General features: G+C 42.0%; 1 protein-coding gene across 1 annotated transcript; it reads left to right on the top strand.

Annotated features, from left to right (window-relative positions):
• Positions 1 to 12,015: 12,015 nt before the first annotated feature.
• Positions 12,016 to 19,906, top strand: fam83fb (family with sequence similarity 83 member Fb). The gene is made up of 5 exons (XM_028411127.1): positions 12,016 to 12,636; positions 16,620 to 16,787; positions 17,100 to 17,221; positions 18,230 to 18,966; positions 19,189 to 19,906. The coding sequence occupies exons 1-5, from the start codon at positions 12,145 to 12,147 to the stop codon at positions 19,233 to 19,235; spliced, it is 1,566 nt and encodes a 521-aa protein (XP_028266928.1). The 5' UTR covers positions 12,016 to 12,144; the 3' UTR covers positions 19,236 to 19,906.
• The last annotated feature ends 106 nt before the right edge of the window (positions 19,907 to 20,012 follow it).

A 20,012-nucleotide genomic window follows, 5' to 3' on the forward strand; every position in this document is an offset into this window, starting at 1 on the left:
TCATAGCCTGGTGTTCACTGTGCTTATCTTCCTGCCTTTCTGCCTCTGCCGTAAAGCCACACTTCCAGCTGACTGCCATGTGCTGATGTGTTCAGGCTGCACCTATATGTGGCAGGATATTGGCAGCAATTTTGGTTGTCAATCATATTTTTCCATAAATAAACCTATTATAATGCCAAAGATCAACATTTTAAAAGTCATTAATGGGCAGATAACAAAACCCCTTCTTGGTAAACAGTAGTAGCTGGAGGATGTTCAACAAGTGTTTGCTGCCACAGAATCCTTTGTCCTCTAGTATCAAACCACGTTCTGGCTTAGCCCTTTGGAACTGTTTAGCATCAATGAGCACAGAACAGCAGCACTAAGCACAAACATGCTGAGTGCAGTTTCTTTATTTGTGCATTAGAGGATTCTTGCCTATTGAAGTCAACAAGCAGTCACCACTTGTGCCATTTGAGACCGGGAACATGGGTTGTTTTAAGACTGAAAGTTAGCGCTCAAATGGCAATCCAGTCCCATAGAATAATGTTTTTGGCTACATTGTTCCACACAACAAAATAAACAAATGGCAAACAGATGTTTGTCTGAGCTTTTATTTTGAAATTTTGCACTGCACATCACATTACGCCACATTTTTAAAGTCATGGAGGCGTTTTCCAGTTGTCCATCTGTCTGTCTGTCCATCTGTCTGTTCATCCCAATGTGGTGGCTCTCAGATGTTGTGTAGTCCAAGGTCACTGTGATAAAATAATTAATAAATAATCATTTATATCCTGAAGGTCAAAGGTCATCTATACTGCGTACTCGTAATATCTGTGCAGACGTGGCTATAAAGTGAAGTGAAGAAGAGGTATTTAACTGCAAGGTGGAAACAGTGTCCTGCAGCCTCCTCTGTTATTTGCTTTTCATTCTTCCTACATTTTCTTTGTGACATTTGTTTTTAAGAAGTAACTGTGGTAAACTTTCCATCTGCCTCCCAGAAATGATCTCGTCTTATCCACTCTAACCTTTAGCTCTCTTTCTTTCAGCCTCCTTGGTCTCTCCTTTTCTGGTCTCTCAGTGCTGTAAATGAGCTGACAGAGAACCTGAAGCAAAGGGACTAAGCTCCAAGCACCAATCTGGTCTCAGCTCAAATGTCAACCACTCTAACACACACACACAAGCACACAGAAACTTTCTCCTCTCACCCTGTTCTCTTCTACCTCTGTCCTCTTAGTCTATTCTTTCCTCATATTATCTCCCCTTCCAAACACTCTTCCTCTCTCTCACCCCTCCTATTCTGTCTCTCTTGACATTTAACAGTCTGCACTCGTCTGCTCTGTAATTTCTTGTCATCTCCGGCAATCGAGGTATCTAAAGGGAGGTTAAGGAGGAGAGTTAAAATAGACCGGACAGGGTCGAGACTAGTGACGGTGACATTTGCTAGCGTGTTCACAGCTGCTGCAGCGACCGTAAACGGAGCTGATGATTTGACGATCATTACGGGACTGTAGTTTGAAGCTGAGACAGCAGGGAGCATTTCACCACGGTGTGACGCTGACACAGTTTGGACTCATCGGTCATTAAGAACCTCACTGTAAACAAGTTTAGGAGCTTTGGTCTTTCTGTTGAGCTGCATCCTCTTTCTTAGAATGCTTTGATGGTTATATTCATACCACTTTATTACTTTTGTTGGCAACTCATGGAACATTTTTTTTTCATGTAGGAAATTGTATAAACTAACTTTCTAAGGGTGATTGCTGCTATAAAGAAATGTTGGCCACAGCAAAGTGCAGTTTAAATGCAGATAAATCCTCAACAACTAGCTCAGTGGAATCATTGATTACATATACAGTACACTGTAAGTGTTCTTGAGTGTGCTGCAGCAAAATAGATTTCAGTGTAAATTGTCCTTTTTGACTCTGCGCACTCCACGGTGCAGCGGCTGCTGGTGGAGCAGGCTGGGTCCTGGGGTGATCATTGGTGCTGTATGATGGGGGGATGGAGACCCTGTGGGCGCGCCAACTCCTGTGGATGTACCATCTGGTGCCCCTGGCACACAAGGGCATTGGTATGACCTGGACTGTACAGAGCAGCATACTATACAACATGGCTCGCTTACAGAGAGAGAGGAGTGAGAGGTACATGATCTTTAGATTAGATTTTGATTCTAAAGCAAATGTGTGCTACCTCTTTCTAGCATGCTTAAAGGTAAGAAAAAGAAAATTATAGATTATCCTGGGTTTTCTTTGAATATCTAGACACCTCCTCTTGCCTTAGCATAAATAAATTATGCTGACCCTTTTATTAGGTGAGAAAAAAAATACTGTCCTGACAGAGTCAAACTGAAGTGGTGACAGTGAAATCTCAGTCCACTGACAGCTAGAGAACCTCTCCAGGGTTGGTAGCTCAGCTCAGTGAAACCCTTTGACCTGTTCAGCATCCTTTAGCCATCACGCCACAAGTGACCAAAGTGAGACAGCTGTGTGTAGAAAATGATCAAGAACCTGACTCGAGAAGCAGTGTGTGTGTGTGTGAAACAGCAAAACACCTTCAAGGCTGGTGGCTGTCAGCAGAGCAGCATGCCTGTGGTGTGACATCATTACCCTGTCGAGCTTGTGTCTGATGGAAAGTGCATGCTAGCCTCTGTTTGTGTGTGTGCGTGTGTTTCACCTATACCCCAGTGTTGTGTGATTGTTTGCTCATGTTCTGAGACTGCAATGCTACACTGACCCCTGCTGGTCAGTGCCAGCAGTGGCCCAAAGCTATGCCTCGTCCTCAGTATTCCAAACATGTACAAAATATTTGATATGAATCTTCCTAAAGTTAAAACCCACTCTGATAATACTGCACCCCAATTATAGTTAAGTATAAAATGATCTTTTTATTTTTCAGCTTCCTTTTTTTAGATGTCCTATTTATGATTGACAGATTATTAATAGAGAAAATTATTTCTGTTCATTGAAGTTTTACTTGGATCCACGTCTGAACATACTTTTTGGATATAGTGATATTTTATACAAGCTAAATTAGTCCTCCATGCCTTATGGGGCATTTTGGGTTTTATCTCTCTGCATCACCCATGCATAGAGACTCTCTGTGGAACAATGAGAAAACAAGTTTTGATAAGACCCCATTGGCCCATATTTGGGTAATATAATGTCAGTGGGGGAGTACTATGTGCACGCCTTTGACATTCATTTGTTCCTCTCGGTCTCGGATGATGATGATCACAGAGACCCTTTTTTCTTTATGATTTTCTCTCCTGCTGCTATTTACAGAAGTCTTTGAGTTACATTTGGGCCAAATGTAAGTATGTGTCACAGTTTGTGGATAATGAGAGCTCTTTTCCTCCACTACAGCCTCGTTTTTAGGATTTACACTGAAAATGTTCTGCATGTACAAGAATGCTGCAGGAGCTCCAGTCAGGCTGGGATGACCTCACCTCACCTGCCTGCAGGCTTCCTGGAGGATTCCTGATGAAACATGTTTCTGTTGCACCTTTCTTTATTCAGCGCTTGTTGTACATCGTTCAATACACCATGAGCAGATGTTTTGTTTGTTTTCTTTTTGTTTTTCTTTGTTTAGAAAGTTAGGACTTCTTTTAGTCTCTCAGCTCCCACAGGCCCCTTTCTGTCAGTTCACTGTCAGCGATTGCTGTTCATTTGTGGCCAATTTCCAACAGTAATATACTGTATATATAATAAAATATGGTTTTGTACTGTAGTTTGCAATGCATTATAGAATGCTCAACGTAAGGCTACAGCACACAGCCCACAACAGTATGCTAATGTTAAAAGTTACTGTAAACTACAGTATTTTTTTAACATCTGTGTGAGGGAAATTTTGCTCTCACAATGTCCTCAAACTTTAAATCCCATTTCAACTTTTAGATGGTTTGAATCTTGCTGCGCTGACAGGATAAATAAACTCATAAACTCATAAACTCAGCAACATCACCGGACAGAACCAGAGTCAGTGAGAGACAGGAAGTCACTAAACAATCCATCCCACCCACTGCACAGCTCACTGCGGAGACAGAGGAGCTCGTTCTCACATACACTCATGCAGCTCTGCTGTCATAAAGAACAGTTTAGGAACTCATTCATACTGTTCATCATTGGAACAATTGAATAGGGCACCTTTGCTAGATCTAAACGATAACTTTTCTCATCCATATCCAACACATGCTCATCACAATGTTGAACAGTCACATCATTTTGAATCAATTCTTTCATGCACAATGACGTGAATTCTTTTTTTTTCTCATGACAGCAGCCATGAATTTCTCAGTAATGCATTTTTATTGGGAACTGTGCTTCATGTATTCAGCATGTTTTTTTCTCAGTGAATATTAAGTAACTCACTGCACACACTTACCCTGTTTTAAATGCCTAATCCTAAACTTACCAAATGGGATAGTTGCTGTGACGGCTGCTACAGTCATAAGCACCTCACAACATGTATATGGAACAGGGTGGGTCTAAACCTCTTCCTACCATATGATGGCTGATTTGTATATACGTGCAGAAAAAAGGGACTTTTTTTTTTTACAAAAATAAGGGGATGACACAAAAAAAAACATTATGTGACTGTCATGTTATTGGATAAGTCTGTGTTGCATATCAATCTTGCTGGAAGAATAATTTAGGCTAAAATTCTGACTTGTGAAAAAGAAAAGCAAGTTGATCTATTGGTGTCATCATCACTGTTGTCATGGAGACTACAGATTTCCTTTGTCTTAGAGACGATAGCAGTCAGAGGTAAAATGGAAAGGTGTGGATGAACTTCATGAAGCTTAAATTAAATAACCTTTTTATATGTTTTATTCTTCTAGTCTGTCTATATTTAAAACCAGTGAATGAGGATTTGTATATATATATAAATGTATAAGGACAGGTCTCCAGCATTCAGCCTGACATCATTTTGCTCTCTTTAAACTTCACATTATGAAGTTAAGACATCTTGTTTGAGTTTATCTGTAAAATGTCCTTGTAATAGTTTTCATGCTAATGTTATCCAGTGCAAAACATACTAAATTATTACAGAATGAACCTGGTTTGGAGTAAAATGATGATGAATGACATTTTGGCTAGTTCATAACCAGGCATTGAGATCTGAGATTTAAATATTTAGCAGCTGAAAAGTAAAAGTCAAAACTTAAAAAGTAAACAAATAGTAAAGATAACTCTCGTACGGTGGCAATACACCTCCCAAATGTAGTGGACTGGAAGGATATGAAGTTTCTTAAAACTCTCTGCCATCAGGTTGTAAATCTTCTCTCTCCTTGGGTTTCTTTTCTTTGTTTACACCTTCTCTCTCCTTGTTCATTTCCTCTATTTTCTTTCCTTCTCTCTTTTCTTCTCTTTCGACCCTCCTCTTCCTTTGTTTGATTTTTTTCTCCTTTTCTGACCTCCTACTTTTTTCTCTCCCATCACACAATGGTGAAATCTTCACCTCATTACGATTGTTGCTGATTAAATCAGATTTTTATGTCTGTATATCTCATTATAGACTTGGTATCTAGTCTTCTACAATATAATTCCAGGTACAAAACTGGGACTTGCTCTTTCAGTAGGAAGCCTTATAAGTAGTCACATACAGTCACAAAGTCTCTGAGACAGTTTGTGAGAATGTCATGTAACCAGCAAAGGCTTTCTAGACATGAATGTCCAACAGGGGACCAGAAACATGTCCTGTCACCTGGATTGACCCGTTTATAAGATGAAAGGTGGCCTGGGTCCACTCTAGGTGGAGCAGTGGACGTGCATGCATTCACAGTTGAACAGAGTTCATGGACCTGTTAATGCTGACTGACAGCTCTGCACTGAGTCCTTTCTACCTCTTATAAAAGTGTTTTATCAGCTAGTACATGAGATATTTCATGAGCTCACACCATTTAAAACTGTGTCATTCACATGTGAATGCACACACATGACGATCCCTTCTTTCAATTGTTACACCTGTACCACTTTTGTTTTTGCGGATCCTGTATAATAGGCTGAATAACAATAGATGCACATACAGCTGTAGGTCACCTTAGCAACAGGTTCTAAGAGGTGAATGATTCCGTTGAAAAAAAATAAAACATATGCACATAAACATCTAGGAAGGGACATGGAGTCCATTCATCAGTCCCTGCATGGTGTGAAAGCTGATTGTTTAGGACCTGCTTTGCTGCCTAGTAGGATGAAATCCCCTCCGAACAACCACATGGGGATCTGAGCATTCATGGCAGGCCAACCACTGAGACCAGCTATGAATATCAGAGGCAGAGACAGGAAGACGGAGTGCATGTTTACAACATCTCATCTCTCATTGTCTCACATTCATATTCTGTGATGTATTGTTTGACAATTTTGGGGGGAAAATTTACAAAGAAATAAACATGTTCAACATGTCACAGAGCTGCTAAAGTTTGCTATAAAGCTTTATTTCAATGCATGTCTTTCCAGGCATCACTAACATCTAACGGCAGTCTCTTTATTCTCCAAATCTTTAGTCTTGTCTTTTTCACATTTTACTGTCAGTCCTGCCTGGTGCCCTTTAAAAAGGATGAGACGAATGAGTGCAGCCATCACTGCAGCGATTTCATGCCACTTGAGTTCACTATCATTTGCTCGCACCTGCCAGACCCACAGAATTTAAAGGCAGCCTGATAACCTCACACAGAATGTAGTGCTGAAAGCACACAGACATACTTCTTCAAATATGCAACTGAAAACACTCAGCATTTATATTGTGTGTATATGAGAATACAATCCTTCAACAATATTATGATTAAACATAACAAAAATATGTCTAATAAAGATCCTCAATTCACCTTAAAAGTCAAATTCATGTCACCTTATGTGAATCTCTGAGACACATATAGACCATCCAGAAGTTTGCTTTTTCCTGCAGTCTGCTGCCATCTTGTGGCAAACTGAATAACTACAGCAACACGTTACAGAGGAAAGATACTGTAGCTCTTATCTGTCAACTACTTTTTTAAAGAAAGAAAAAATTATTCATATAGAAAAGCAGGTGCATAAACAGCGACTCTGAGCTGTAGTAAAGGTTTTGTTTGTTTAATTAAAGCATTCACATTAGCTAATGGCAAAATCTCAGAAGGATCCACCTGGCAAACGCCACCACTTTTTTTCTATCATGCGTGTAAACAGACTGACAGGTGCAGCAAAAATGCTGTTTTGGAGTGCACAGTCTGCACAACAACAAAAGCCACCATGCAAACCACAACCTGATGAGAGGTCTCATATGAACCTACATCAGCAGGCAAACTGTATGTTGACAGGAAGTGAGCGCTCTGTTTTGAACACCATACAGGAGAGGTGTATTGGTGTTATAGAGACAGGTCTTGCACCTGTGTCGCTTCCCTCAGTATGAAAATACAACAACAGAAGTCCAATCTGCTGCAATGTTTGTGAACCAGCGTGTTTCTGTGAGGAAGTTGCATCATTTATTAATTCCAATCAATCAGGCTTCAACACAGACCATGGCGACGGCAACTCCTCCTGCAGCTGTGCCCTTTGTACAGACTAAATGCAGATTACAGCTTTATTTTGAGCCCCATATCCAGATGTGGGTCTTTGGTTTAAAGGGTTATGGTGGTGGGAATAGAGGACCTAAAAGCAAAATGGGGAACTTATTAAGCAACAACAACTAAAAAAAAACATAAGGCCTAAAATAAGAATAGAGCAAAGGGACTTCACAAGCAGGAAAAAGAAGAGACTGACAAGTGAAAAGGGGAAACACAGGGCTGGAAATAGAGACTAATGACAGTCAGGTGAAACCAATGAGCAGTCACAACAACACCATAAAATACAGACCATGGAATGGCAGCTACCAAAATAAAGCAGGAAGTACAACTAAACATATCAGATGTTTCAGAATAAGACAAACAAGCTCAATAGAAGCATGTGTCATAACAGAAAGGAGGCAATGATGACTTATCTGCCTGAGAGTCTTTCTAGCTTTGATTTATTTTTTATTGTTTATTTGATATTTTTTAATGGACATGGACTGTTGCTTGATGAACGTTGTCTGGCCATGTATCTACCCTGCAGACAGCATTTGTGTAGTTGCTTCTTCTGCCAGAAGGTGGAGACAGATGCTATAGTACATATTTAGAACTTATGAGTTACTTTTGGTAACATTCATTAAAAAACACATCATTTAGTGCGCACAGTGTTCCTCTTCCTCTTGTTGCTGTGCTTGTGTGTGTCTGGTCAGCAGTAACAGAAAGCTTTATTTCCTGTTAAACAACAGTTTTTCTTAATGAACTGTACAAAGTCAGCTGTGCAGGGAGATCAGCACATAAGATGTCTGCATTCTTACAACACTGCATCATGCTTACATCCTGCTCCCCTCATCTTCCCTCCTCTTGACTGGATGAAGAGATGATCAATGTTTGATTAGGAAGCATGTCTAAATTCAACTTCATGTGATGGGAAATGAGTTCTTCTCTTGTTGTCATGTTATTTTATTCATTGAACAATTGAACAACAGTATCACCAGATTCAAGGAGTCTAATGATATAAAAGTGATGTGAGTTCATAATAAAAAACAGAAGTCATCATTTTGTGTACACACTGTGTGTCCCTGCTGGTAGTCTTAGTGTATTTGTAGAAGGCTCAGAGTATCCAGTTAACATAAGACACCCTGACTGTGCATGCTTTCAAGACTCTTACATTTAAACTGGAATAATCTTATCTGTAAAAGAAAGGTGTCTGCATACAAGAAATAAAAGCCATCTTAGAAAGTTTAAATTATAGATCAGGGGTGTCCAAACTACGGCCCTCGAATTTTTTTATCTTAAAATGTGTTATTTTTGGCCCGCCAGCCAAACAGAGTAAATCATACAAAATCAACAGGCAATTCTTATTTTTGTTTTGAACTCATTGTGTAACGTTTGCAGGATTCTCTGAGCAGAACATTATCCCCCTCTGTCTGCATCGTGGTGCGTCACAGTGCTGCAGGGCTTGGTTGTTGGTTCCAGCTGCGCAGAGGGCTCGGAAGGTGCAAACACCGGTTCAGAACTTCGACACAATTCACCACGAGACTAAACATGCTTCTGCAGACAACCTGCTATCAGAGAGCGTCTGTACTGCATAAGTGAAGTTCTCCAACACTACGAAGCCCCTCTGTGACATGGTAAAAAAGAAATTAATTGTGGCCACGAATTATGTATAACGTGCACACGGAATATTGTTGTTATTAGTTGTAGTATAGTAGCCCTATCATGGACGGGGCGCATGCAGAATTGTGCGTCCCTCTCTGGGGAACGTGCCGGAGTACTGGGGGGCTCCAGGAGCGCAGGGGAGTGGAGCGGAGCGTCCCTCTCCCTGTCCATCGTGTCGCTCCGGGCCGGGCGGCTGGGAGCGACAAGAGAGGGACGCTCGTTGCTCCCTGTTGCACGGGGAGGCTGCGTCCTGGCCTCGGGCCTTTTTACCGGCGGCTGGATAAAAGCAACTCTCCAGAAATGCGAAAATTTGTAAACCATGAATTAGTTTGTGTCGTGTGAGCAGACTGTCTGTTATAAACTGTGATGTTTTATTGGAGCAGCAGAGCAGTCCGTCTTTGTTTGTTAACGTTCTCCGTTGTTAAACTGTCAGCTGTACAGTGAGACGCGGCACTTATCTCAAAAAGACTTCGTAATTCAGTACGCATCTGGCACGTCATTACGTTTTTACGTCTTGTTGGCATGCACTGCAAACCTGTGTAAACATTAAATTACAAGACCCTTTGAGATCACTGAGCACTAAATGACTCACCTAGTCTACCTGACATTTTACTGATGTCTGCTGCTCCTAAACCAGACCTGCCACATCTGATCAGATCTCACCTTCACAGTAGAGTCATCTGAATATATATATATATATATATATATATATATATATATATATATATATATAAAACATCTTAGCATTCAGATCAGCATACACATTTTTTATTGTTTAAAATAATGACATCGGGGACTGTTGGCCCCGACTTTCGCATTATGGAATCTGGCCCTCCCCGAAAAACGTTTGGACACCCCTGGTATAGAATAAAAACAGGAAACTGCCCCACATGCAACAACAGCAAACCCATTAGTAAAAAGCACATTTTATCCAATCTAACTCTGAACTCACAGAAGGTCACAGTCAGATTCTCGGCTTCTTGTGACAGAGAGTGTCAGCTGTGCGGCATAAAAATGAAGGCTAACTTGTTGGTTTACACACACACACACGCTGTTCAGGGGATTTCTCTTCCACTTAATGACAGGCATACCTCTGGTGTTAACATGTACACTCCAGTACACTGGTTTTACTTTGAAGTCTGTCCCACTGCTTCATGTTGTCGTTGTGTACTGTGGAGTATTACTGAAAGCTTGTACACTGTGTCACTTAATGCTACCACAGACTGGGATGTGTTTAAAGCTGCAGCCACTCTGGAGAACTCTTCTCTCAGTGTACAGGACTATGTGACTGGGTACATCAGCACTTGTGTGGACAACATTGTGCCTACCATTCAAGTCGGGAAGTTTCCCAACCACGTCACATGCTGCGTGCTCGCTCCACTGCATTCACATCTGGCAGTGAGACTGAGTCCAAAGCTGCAAGTACGGACTGGCAAAGGCCATCACAGCAGCTTCCACTGCTGACTCCGGGCACATGTGTCAGGGTCTGCAGCACATCACAGACTACAGGAGCAGCTCTAACACCATCAGCGCCGCAGACAGCCTGCCCGATGACCTCAACACATTTTACTCCCGCTTCGAGACCTCCACTGCCCACACAGAGAGGAGGCCCACAGACCTCTGGACCACTGCACCCCCCTCACCCCCACCAGTCGTCTCATCAGCCCAGGTGAACAAAGCTCGGAGGAGGATCAACCCCCGCAAAGCGGCAGGACCAGACAACATTCCTGGACGAGCCCTCAGAGCATGTGCCAACGAGTTGACACTCTCACCTCCATATTCAACCTCTCCCTCACCCAGAGAATTGTCCCCTCCTGCTTCAAGACCACTACTATTGTCCCCCTTCCCAAGAAGAGCCCCCCCACCTGCTTGAATGAATAGCACCCATACATATAGTAGCACACATGCACATTTATTTGTATATAGCTCCATTTACTTCCATAGTTTATATTTTGTGTACTTATATGCATCTTGTTCTATTTTGGCTTCTTAACCTTCATGGCATTCACTTTGAGCAGCAAAGTAAGAATTTCATTGTACAGGGAAACCAGTTTCTATACTGTGCACATGACAATAAACCTTTGAATCCTTAATATTAAAATCATTATTTGAAATGCACATTTATGAAAATGAACTCTTTTTGTGGTGAAACATTTTATTTAAAATGTATTGCTGTTTTTTCAAGACCTTTAGAAGTTACAGCTTTTATCTCAGGTGAGTGTTAATAAACATTCATGTTCTGGGTCATAAGGTTTATATCCCTTCTGTACAAAGTTCAGATAAAAATAATAAAACACAGCTTTTGTTGATTGACAGCAGGATTTGTTTTATTTTTTTGGTAAACTTTGTTAATTGTTGAGTACCAGTGTCAACACCCGCCGAAGCAAAGTCCTGGTATGTGCTTCGTACTTGGCCAGTAAAGCTGATTCTGATTGGGATTTATGACAGGGTAGGTAGGCGCCTTGTTTGGCCTACATAAACTATAAACTGTGTGTTTGCTCAGTTTATCGTCTGGGCAGCTCCCTTGTTGGAACATGAATGAGGGGTAGCTTAGAAGTGAAAGACAAACTCCAACAGCTGTTTCCACAGGACCAGCCCACTCCAGACAAACCTCTGCTGCATTCAGGTTCCCTCCATGACTTGTTCATCCAGTTTGGTCTTATCATCCCATTTTAGTATGATTGATTGTGTATATTGATACATGCGAGTTGTGTGTGAGGTTGTAAAAATGAACAGTATGACCAAAAAGGTTAAAAAGGATGTGGGGCCCATGTGACAGAGTGAAGACTACATTTTACATCCTGGTGTGCCAGCTCTAGTCTTTATCCCACTGGCACTTGAAGGCAGCACGGTCTCTGCCCCACCTCTGTCCCTCCCGGTCAGGTAAGAAAACCTCCGCTGTAGTTTACCTGTGTACACACGCATTGTCAAGAATCAGTCACCAGACCTCGGGGAGTTCCAAAGCTCAGGAGGGGTCAGGAACTATGGCGGAATCCCAGCTCATGTGCATGGAGGACGGGCACATCGGAGCCCAAGTCCCGGAGTCCAAACCGGAGTTTTACTACAGTGAGGAGCAGCGCGCAGCTATTGAACGACTGCTGAAGGAGGGAGACGGAGCCTTCAAGACGCAGCTCAAAGAGGACAACATGAAGGACTTTCTGTCTGCCAGGGAAATCAAGCTGGTCCTGAACACTTTCAGGCGGTATGACCCCGGTGGTGACGACAGCAGCGGCAGCGCATCTTCTCCCTCCAGGTTGGAGCAGGAAGCCACACAGCGCACGGACGCAGATTCAGGGGTCCATAGCACATACTGGCCCCTGATGTCGGACACAGAGGTGCCGCCGCTGGATATCGGCTGGCCCAGCGGGGGTTTGTTTAAAGGGGTGACCCGGGTGGCTGTCCACACACACCCGCCCAAAGACAACGGACCCCACATCAAGCAGGTGGTGCGGCGGCTCATCCAGGAGGCCAGCAAGGTGAGGGGCCAAGGCTGTTCCTTATAAACCAGTACCCTGCGTGACAGTCATTTGACATGCTGAATTTTGATTAATTACAGGTGAAAAAAGTGTGTGTGTGTGTGTGTGATGCGGTTTCGTTTTTCTCTGTAGGAACTATGTGCTTTACCTCCCTGTTTGAACTGGTATTCCCTCCTACTTGCCAGTAGGTCTGCAGTGTTGCAGTGTTGACACTGAAGCTATGGAAGGCAATGATCAAAACAATCAGCTGCATCCCACAATGCATTTCATTCCTTCTTCTTGCCTATTTGTTTATTGATATCATTAGATAAGGTGCATTTATAAGAAATGTCAATAAGGAACAACAGTCCACCTATAGTGACCAAATATCTGTTTCCATGACAACAGGTATGCTACAATATGTACTCTGAACCATTACTTCTATTAATCTAACCACACTCTTCACATATGTCCATATGGGGTTGTTGAATTAAAAAGCATTATAATAACAAATGCAAGAGTAAAATCAAGATTACACAGTGTAGACTGATTCTATATGTGGATGTTACTGCATTCAGTGTTAGGTGAGACAGTCAGAGTTCCCTCCTATCACAAGATTATAAAATACTAAATTAGAAGCACACGGTTGTTCATAATGTCATTTTGTGAGTACAACATATCCTTTTATTCAAACCGAGGGGCCAAAGGCAACAAGTGGACACTCAGTTGTGTCTCTACACTTCTGTTCCATCGTGTCCACACCAGTGAGTGTTTGAGTGATTAATACCTCCTCACAGTGGGCCTCCAGTGAGCCTCCAGTGAATACGTGCTGCCATTGGTAATGTTTACTCATGGCCTGCCGGAGCTGAGCTGACTCATCCGTTCCGCTTGTTCACAGTGAGGCAGTGACAGGCTCTGCTGGGCTTAGCCTGCCTCTTTAAAACTGGGTCAGGGAGGACGACAGGAGCGCCATGTGTCAAACACACACTCAAGGTGTTTAAATTAGCTTTATTGTGCAACGTCTGTCAGCAATTCCACCTAATTATCGTCGGAAATCCCCTTTCTGTTCCCTGTCTTTCTTAAGTGTTTACTTTTTTGCATTCCTTTCTTTAATGCTTTCTTCCTTCCTGCTTACCTCTTAAGAAGTGTCTTAAGCAGTAAAACAAGACCTTAGTCACTCAACAGATGAGGTTTCCCCTATATTTGGGTTTATGTCATGCACAGCTCATCAGTGTGAACATTACATGTTTCCTGTTTGTTCTTCCTTCCAGTTATTGCTTCTTCATGTTTGCCGTACACAGGTTTCAGCTGAGTATTGTGTTGCTATGTTAGTTCACTCCCTCTTCTGTCAATTTTCAATCTAAACCAGTGAAAGAACAGGCACACATTCTCTTTCCATATACCTGACTTCATATTATGCATCCTTTTGAAGTTGTTTTTCATTTCATTTCATTTTGTGCTGATTGAACTTATTGTGTGTGTGCATCTTATCACAAACACAATCAGGTAACACATGTGGAGCAACCAGTTCTCCAGGTACAAACATATTCAGGTTTGAGGGCAGATATTACACTGCACAGTTTTTTTCTGAATTTGCATGTTTATGATGATGATGATGATGATGAGCTGGTATTGTCCACAAGCCTCAGCTTGTAACTGTTTCTGCCCTCACAGGTCCACTCAGCATTTTTCTTCAGTGAGACACTGAGTGGAAACAACAGGCCCATTCTGCCTGACAGAGGAACATTTGTTGCAAATTTAAAAGAATCTTTTTTTCCCATGACTTTCAAGGAGCACTGACAGAGTGGAATAAGACACAATTCCCTGTACTGAACATGTCTGTACATGTGTGAAACCCCTCAATCTTCAAAATGAAGCTTCTGTCTGTGCCTTTGAGCCTCAACAGCAACAGGACAGACACATGTGAATTCACACTTTATTCCTTGATCACCACAGTTAGTCTAAACTCTATCTGCTTAGAGATCTGTTTGTAGTTTGGTACAGGCTGTACAGGAAGCCACAGAACCATTTTGGAGATTGCCCTATAGGAAGAAGTGGGAAAGGCCCTGTAATACTTGGCAGCTGATTGGATAAAACATCTGTCAGTCACTTTCTTTACGATGAACTTTAACCAACCAATCAACACAAAAAGCCAGCTGAAGATCATCTGACAGTTAGCAAGTATTGTAAGTATATTTGCCATGTATGTTATAATGATATAAAAAGCAGACATAAGTGCAGGCCCCTCCTCACAGGACTCCTAACAAGTCAGGGTCCTGAAAAACCATCCTCAAAATAAGCAAATATATTTACATGAGGTACTTACATGATGACATGATAGTAAAATGAATAGGACGATATAGCTTTGACAACAAGGCAAAAGCTAGCATTAAAAAAAAAAAACAATGACAGTCCTGAGTACACAAAGGTAGCAGAAAGGGGGGGGGGGCTGACCAAGCAGAAGGTCTAAACACACTTGGTGTGGTTAATGAGACACAGGTGAAAACAATAAGGCTAATCACTATGGAGGGCGACCAACAGGAAGTACAACAAAACACTGTCAAAGTAAAACAGGAAGTACAAGAAGAAACCAAGAAACATGTGGGCTGTGTTCTAAACATTGACAGTAAAAACTATGGACAGAGCTTCCGTGACGTCACCCGTTTGTTTCTGAAGAGCCATTTTGAGGCTCGGTGGGAGGTTCCAGGACGTGATGACTGCCACCATGTTGACAGCGTCACGTCCGCCAAAACTCTCAAATAGGGACAAAGAGGGAGAGCACGAGCGGGGTTTAGGGGGGCGGGCGATCGTGGAAGCAGGAAACTCACACTGTGATACGGCAACTGTCTGTCACTCAAGCGGCAACGCCCATAATTATGCGTAATTTTAAGTCCGAATACAATTGAAACGAGTGGGTTGTAAAAAAATTCACCCCCCCTACAATTGACACTAGAAGAGAACCTATCATCTGAGACCAGAGTGGTTTTTTGTACCAGGCCGTAAACATGTTAATTTCTGCTGTGAAGTCGGCCATTTTAACATGGGAGTCTATGGGAAATTACTCGCTTTTGGAGCCAGCCCCCAGCAGTTGCAGCGTGAATTACAAGTTTTGACACTTCTGCATGGGCTTCCACTTTGAGCCCCGAAGGTTGCCTGCTTGGTTCTAAATCACTCACTCCCGACTCCCCATATGGGGAGTTTAGTGTAGGCCACCATATAGTGAACTCATTGTGAAAACCTTTTTCAGACATTTTGGACACTACCTTTGCCATTTTCTGTCGTTGTCAGCATGGCAGTACTAATGCAGCATTAGCTTCACTAATGTTGGTTTTGATAGACTATGAGAATGATCAGTCTGTCATCATTCCTCTTGTACATTGTTAGCACATTAGCATGGTGTACTGTAGACACTGTGCGTGAGTGTGTTTGTTTTAGGTCCATATCTTATTTTGCCTTCATACACTCATTGACTCTTAGCAATTGCTTTATTCAGTAATCCCAGCACTCTGACACAGGAGAACACTTAGTGGGAGCATATTCTAAGACAGCAATCTCCTAAATTCCTTGACTGATATCCTTTTGTTGTAAAGCTTTATCTCTGATCTGTCAGCCTGACTGGAAAGCAGTAAAAGAATAATACAGTGACTCTTTCATGAGGGCCTACTGGACCCTCAAGGTTAGTGTATTAGCAGGAGGCAAAGTGCCTCCCAGACAGATTAGCTTCACCTCACAGCTTCTTTGTTAGCTCTGTAGGAGGCAGTCTGCCTGTAAGCACTGAAGTGGCTTTTTCTCCCTTTCCTATTGAAAGGTAACATGGACGAGAACCAGTGCAGTCAGCCTCAGCAGAGTCATTCTTTCAGATGCTGTGAAGCACACACACACATGTGTTGGGTTCTCTTTCTGTAGTGAATGTCATTATTTGGGTTTATTTGTGTTTGTGTGTTATTCAAACTTTCATGGTTGTTGCATCTAAAAACATCTGAATAACATCCATCCGTTTGCAGGTGATAGCCATCGTGATGGACATGCTCACAGACGTCCAGATCCTGCAGGACCTGATGGATGCTGCATGGCGTCGCTCTGTGCCTGTTTACATCCTGCTGGACGAGCAAGGTGTGCCGCACTTCCTGGACATGTGCTCCAGGCTGCAGATTGGTGCTCAGCACCTCCGGGTAAGACAAAAAGAAAACAAGGAGACATGTTTATAGACATACAGCTCTGATCATAAAAAAAATGGCTGGAGGACTGTTTTATGGACTGTCCAAAGAGCACTATCAACAATGGTTGGATGATGGTTGATGAGGACATCTATATTTAGACATATTTAGACATCGTCATATGTCATTTTGACAGGGCATCTGTGGGTTTCTTTATAAAATCACTTAAGTTTTTTGACAGTTTTTAGACACCAAACATGCTTGAAATTTTAACCATTTGCTGTTTTATCATAAACTATTATTTAATTTCTCCTTCTGTCATTGCAGAACATAAGAGCCAGAACTCTTCAGGGAACTGGTTTCGGTTTGTCCTTTGGCAGGCTGCCTGGTTCACTCTGTAATAAATACTTGCTGGTAGATGGAGACAAAGTTGCCTTTGGCTCCTATAGGTGAGTTTATCCTTTAATACCCCTACTGTGGGAGAAGGTCTGTGTATGTTGTTGCATATCAGAGTGCAGGTTATCACAGTGCAGAATTGACCTCTGTGTGAAAGTGGGAGCCACAGTAGTAGAATGGTATGTAGAGTGTAGCATGGTTGTTTGTTGTCTCCACACTGGTGCTCTGTGGACCTTTAGAGATGCTTGTCCACCTTGCTGTAGCTATGTAATGCCACAAGGGGGAGTAGAGTCAAAATATGTGAAAAAATGAGTGAGGTAGGCTCCATTTTTTCCCATAATGCTTCACTCTGTACACACAGAGCATTCAATTCAGGTTTTATGTATGTATGTGTACAGTGTGTGACTGTTAGGATGTTGCTGTCTAATCATGTGACTTACAGAGAAATCAAAATAATGTTTAAAGCATTACATTAGACTTTCAGTTTGACACACACAAACTCATACATACAATTATTCTCATATTATGTCACAGAGTGATTAACCATTAATAATTAAAGTAAAGCTGCGTGACCTAAATTCCAGCAGCTGCTGCCTGCTCTCTGCACAGTGCACCGAGGAATTTCACATTACATTTTCCAACAATCCAAACCTGATCGCACACAGTCGATCAGAAACAAACCTGATGGTCTTGTTTTATAAGTGCTAATGTTTTTTTCGTTCTGAGCTTTGTTACTCAGTTGTAGCAGACTCAGTTGTTGAAATCTGACGTCAGACATATATAGTAGTGTTTGTTTGTACATATAACTGCTAATGCTGGTGAGAATAATAAGACTATAGATGAGCCACATTAGCACTTTGAGCTTTAACAAGCTAATTTTAGCAGGGTAACAACAGGGTAACATGCTAATAATAATAACAGGCTTTGCATGGTGCTAATTACCACTAGGTTAAGGGAAGGTTGTAAGATGAACGAGCGTTGCTGCTTATAATCATAACATTGATATTTGCTTTAACTTGTGGACCAATGATGCTGACAGGACATCTCTGTCTCTGTCTCAGTTACTCCTGGTGTACATCTCGTATGGACCGAAACATGATCACAGTCCTGACTGGACAGGTGGTGGACTTCTTTGACCGGGACTTCCGTGAGCTGTACGCCATCTCCGAGAAGCTGGACCTCTACAAGGAGTTTCATGTTAGCCGCCCTGCTGCCAATGTAACCTCCACAGTTCGCTCCAAAACGGGGTCTATACGCCCACCGTTACCAGCAACCACATCCCGCTTCCAGGTCACCTTAGGGGACTCACGGAATGCTCCAATCCAAGTGCCTGCACACAAATTCTACAACCCCAAATACTCTCTGGTGTTTGGGGACACTCCACGTCCAACAGGATCTCTGCAGGAGCCAGGACCTAAGAGGGGTTCAGTTCTGGCTCATGTTCCTGAGGACATGGACCTAGGAAATCCCCGAGTGACCAGCAGTGAGAAGATGGACCGGCTGAGCCCGCAGCCCTCAGAGACACCGAGTGAAATCTCAAAGAGGCTAAATGGAGTCACCCAGGTCAAAAAGAGCCGGTTCACAATGAAGCCAAGACTCTTCAACAAGAAGCCTTCCAGTAAGCATTCTGTTAAAAGCAGTGCCTGCCCGTCTCCCACAGAAACCCATCGCACTGATGAGAACGAGGACAGCTTTGAGGTGGTTGTGGTAAATCCATCCAAAGTCAGCAAGAAGCCATCTAAACTGGGCCGGAAGACGGCGTCTGAACAAAGTGTTAATCCTCCACAGGACAACGAGAGTAAGTCACAGACAGAGTACAAATATGAAGATTTAATCCACTATACAGTCAATGGAACACTGGATTAAATTAACTATACTATAGTCAATCTGTGGATTAATGTGTAATCTAATCTGGAAAATACTACACAACTGTAAACATATTCAACTGGTAACACTGTTTTGGTGTGTGTAACACTTTAGTATAAAACTTTTTTAACAGTGTTTTTTTTTTTTACCTCAGGTATTAAGAGTCGACGACGAGCAAACCAACCATGCAAAGTCTCCTGAGCTGAAGCTGACCAGTGAATGCAGCCTGAAAACAGATTTTTTCAGCGCTGACATCGCACACTATGTGCTATACTGTACTGTTTTAAACTGCACCTCACTGAAAGACCAGATGAATGTACAGTCCTTCAGTTATGGACGCATGCACTTTTTATCTGAGGTGCCAAATGTAACATTGTTGGATGAATGTTTCCCTGGTATGTGGCACACAGAGTAAGATAGTGAGATGTTTTTGGGGATCACTTGCATCTTAATTGCTCCAAATCTTGTGTATATTGCAAACATATGTAAAGCAGATGGCTGTGGCCAGATGAATTCCCTCTGATCAGACATAATTTGTCATAATTTCACCTGACATTGATAACCGCGATTAGGAATCGCCTGTGTTTTTACACAATAAATAAAATTAAGGCGTGCATATTGTACATCGTGTACAATGTGTGCTGCATTGTGCTGCAGAAAATGTTATTGTTTGTGTTATTTATGCACAAATGAATTTCTCCAGGATGTCATGTTAATGTCAGTTTCATCCACCAGTGCATTGTGGGATATTTGTGCTCATTAAATAGTTTTTAAAGTTTTTAAATAATTTTGACAAAGGTGATATGTTTGGTATGTTGTATTAAAGCCCCACAGCCCCCTTTTTGGGGGGCTTTTGCATGCACCCAACAATAAAAGCCTATACTTTTATACTTATCCTATACTTTTATTTACATGAAGAAGCTGTTCTTAGCAACATATGAATAAGAATACAGTAATACATTTTAAAATATACAAATG

This window comes from Parambassis ranga, chromosome 1 (assembly GCF_900634625.1).
Source record: "Parambassis ranga chromosome 1, fParRan2.1, whole genome shotgun sequence".
Lineage (NCBI taxonomy): Eukaryota > Metazoa > Chordata > Actinopteri > Ambassidae > Parambassis > Parambassis ranga.

What these genes read in the sequence shown, in the direction of transcription:
- fam83fb (XM_028411127.1), top strand. Translation starts at nt 12,145, where the DNA reads ATGGCGGAATCCCAGCTCATGTGCATGGAGGACGGGCACATCGGAGCC. An exon ending in TCATCCAGGAGGCCAGCAAG is followed by an intron (nt 12,637 to 16,619) that starts GTGAGGGGCCAA and finishes ATCCGTTTGCAG; the next exon opens with GTGATAGCCATCGTGATGGA. An exon ending in GTTGCCTTTGGCTCCTATAG is followed by an intron (nt 17,222 to 18,229) that starts GTGAGTTTATCC and finishes TCTCTGTCTCAG; the next exon opens with TTACTCCTGGTGTACATCTC.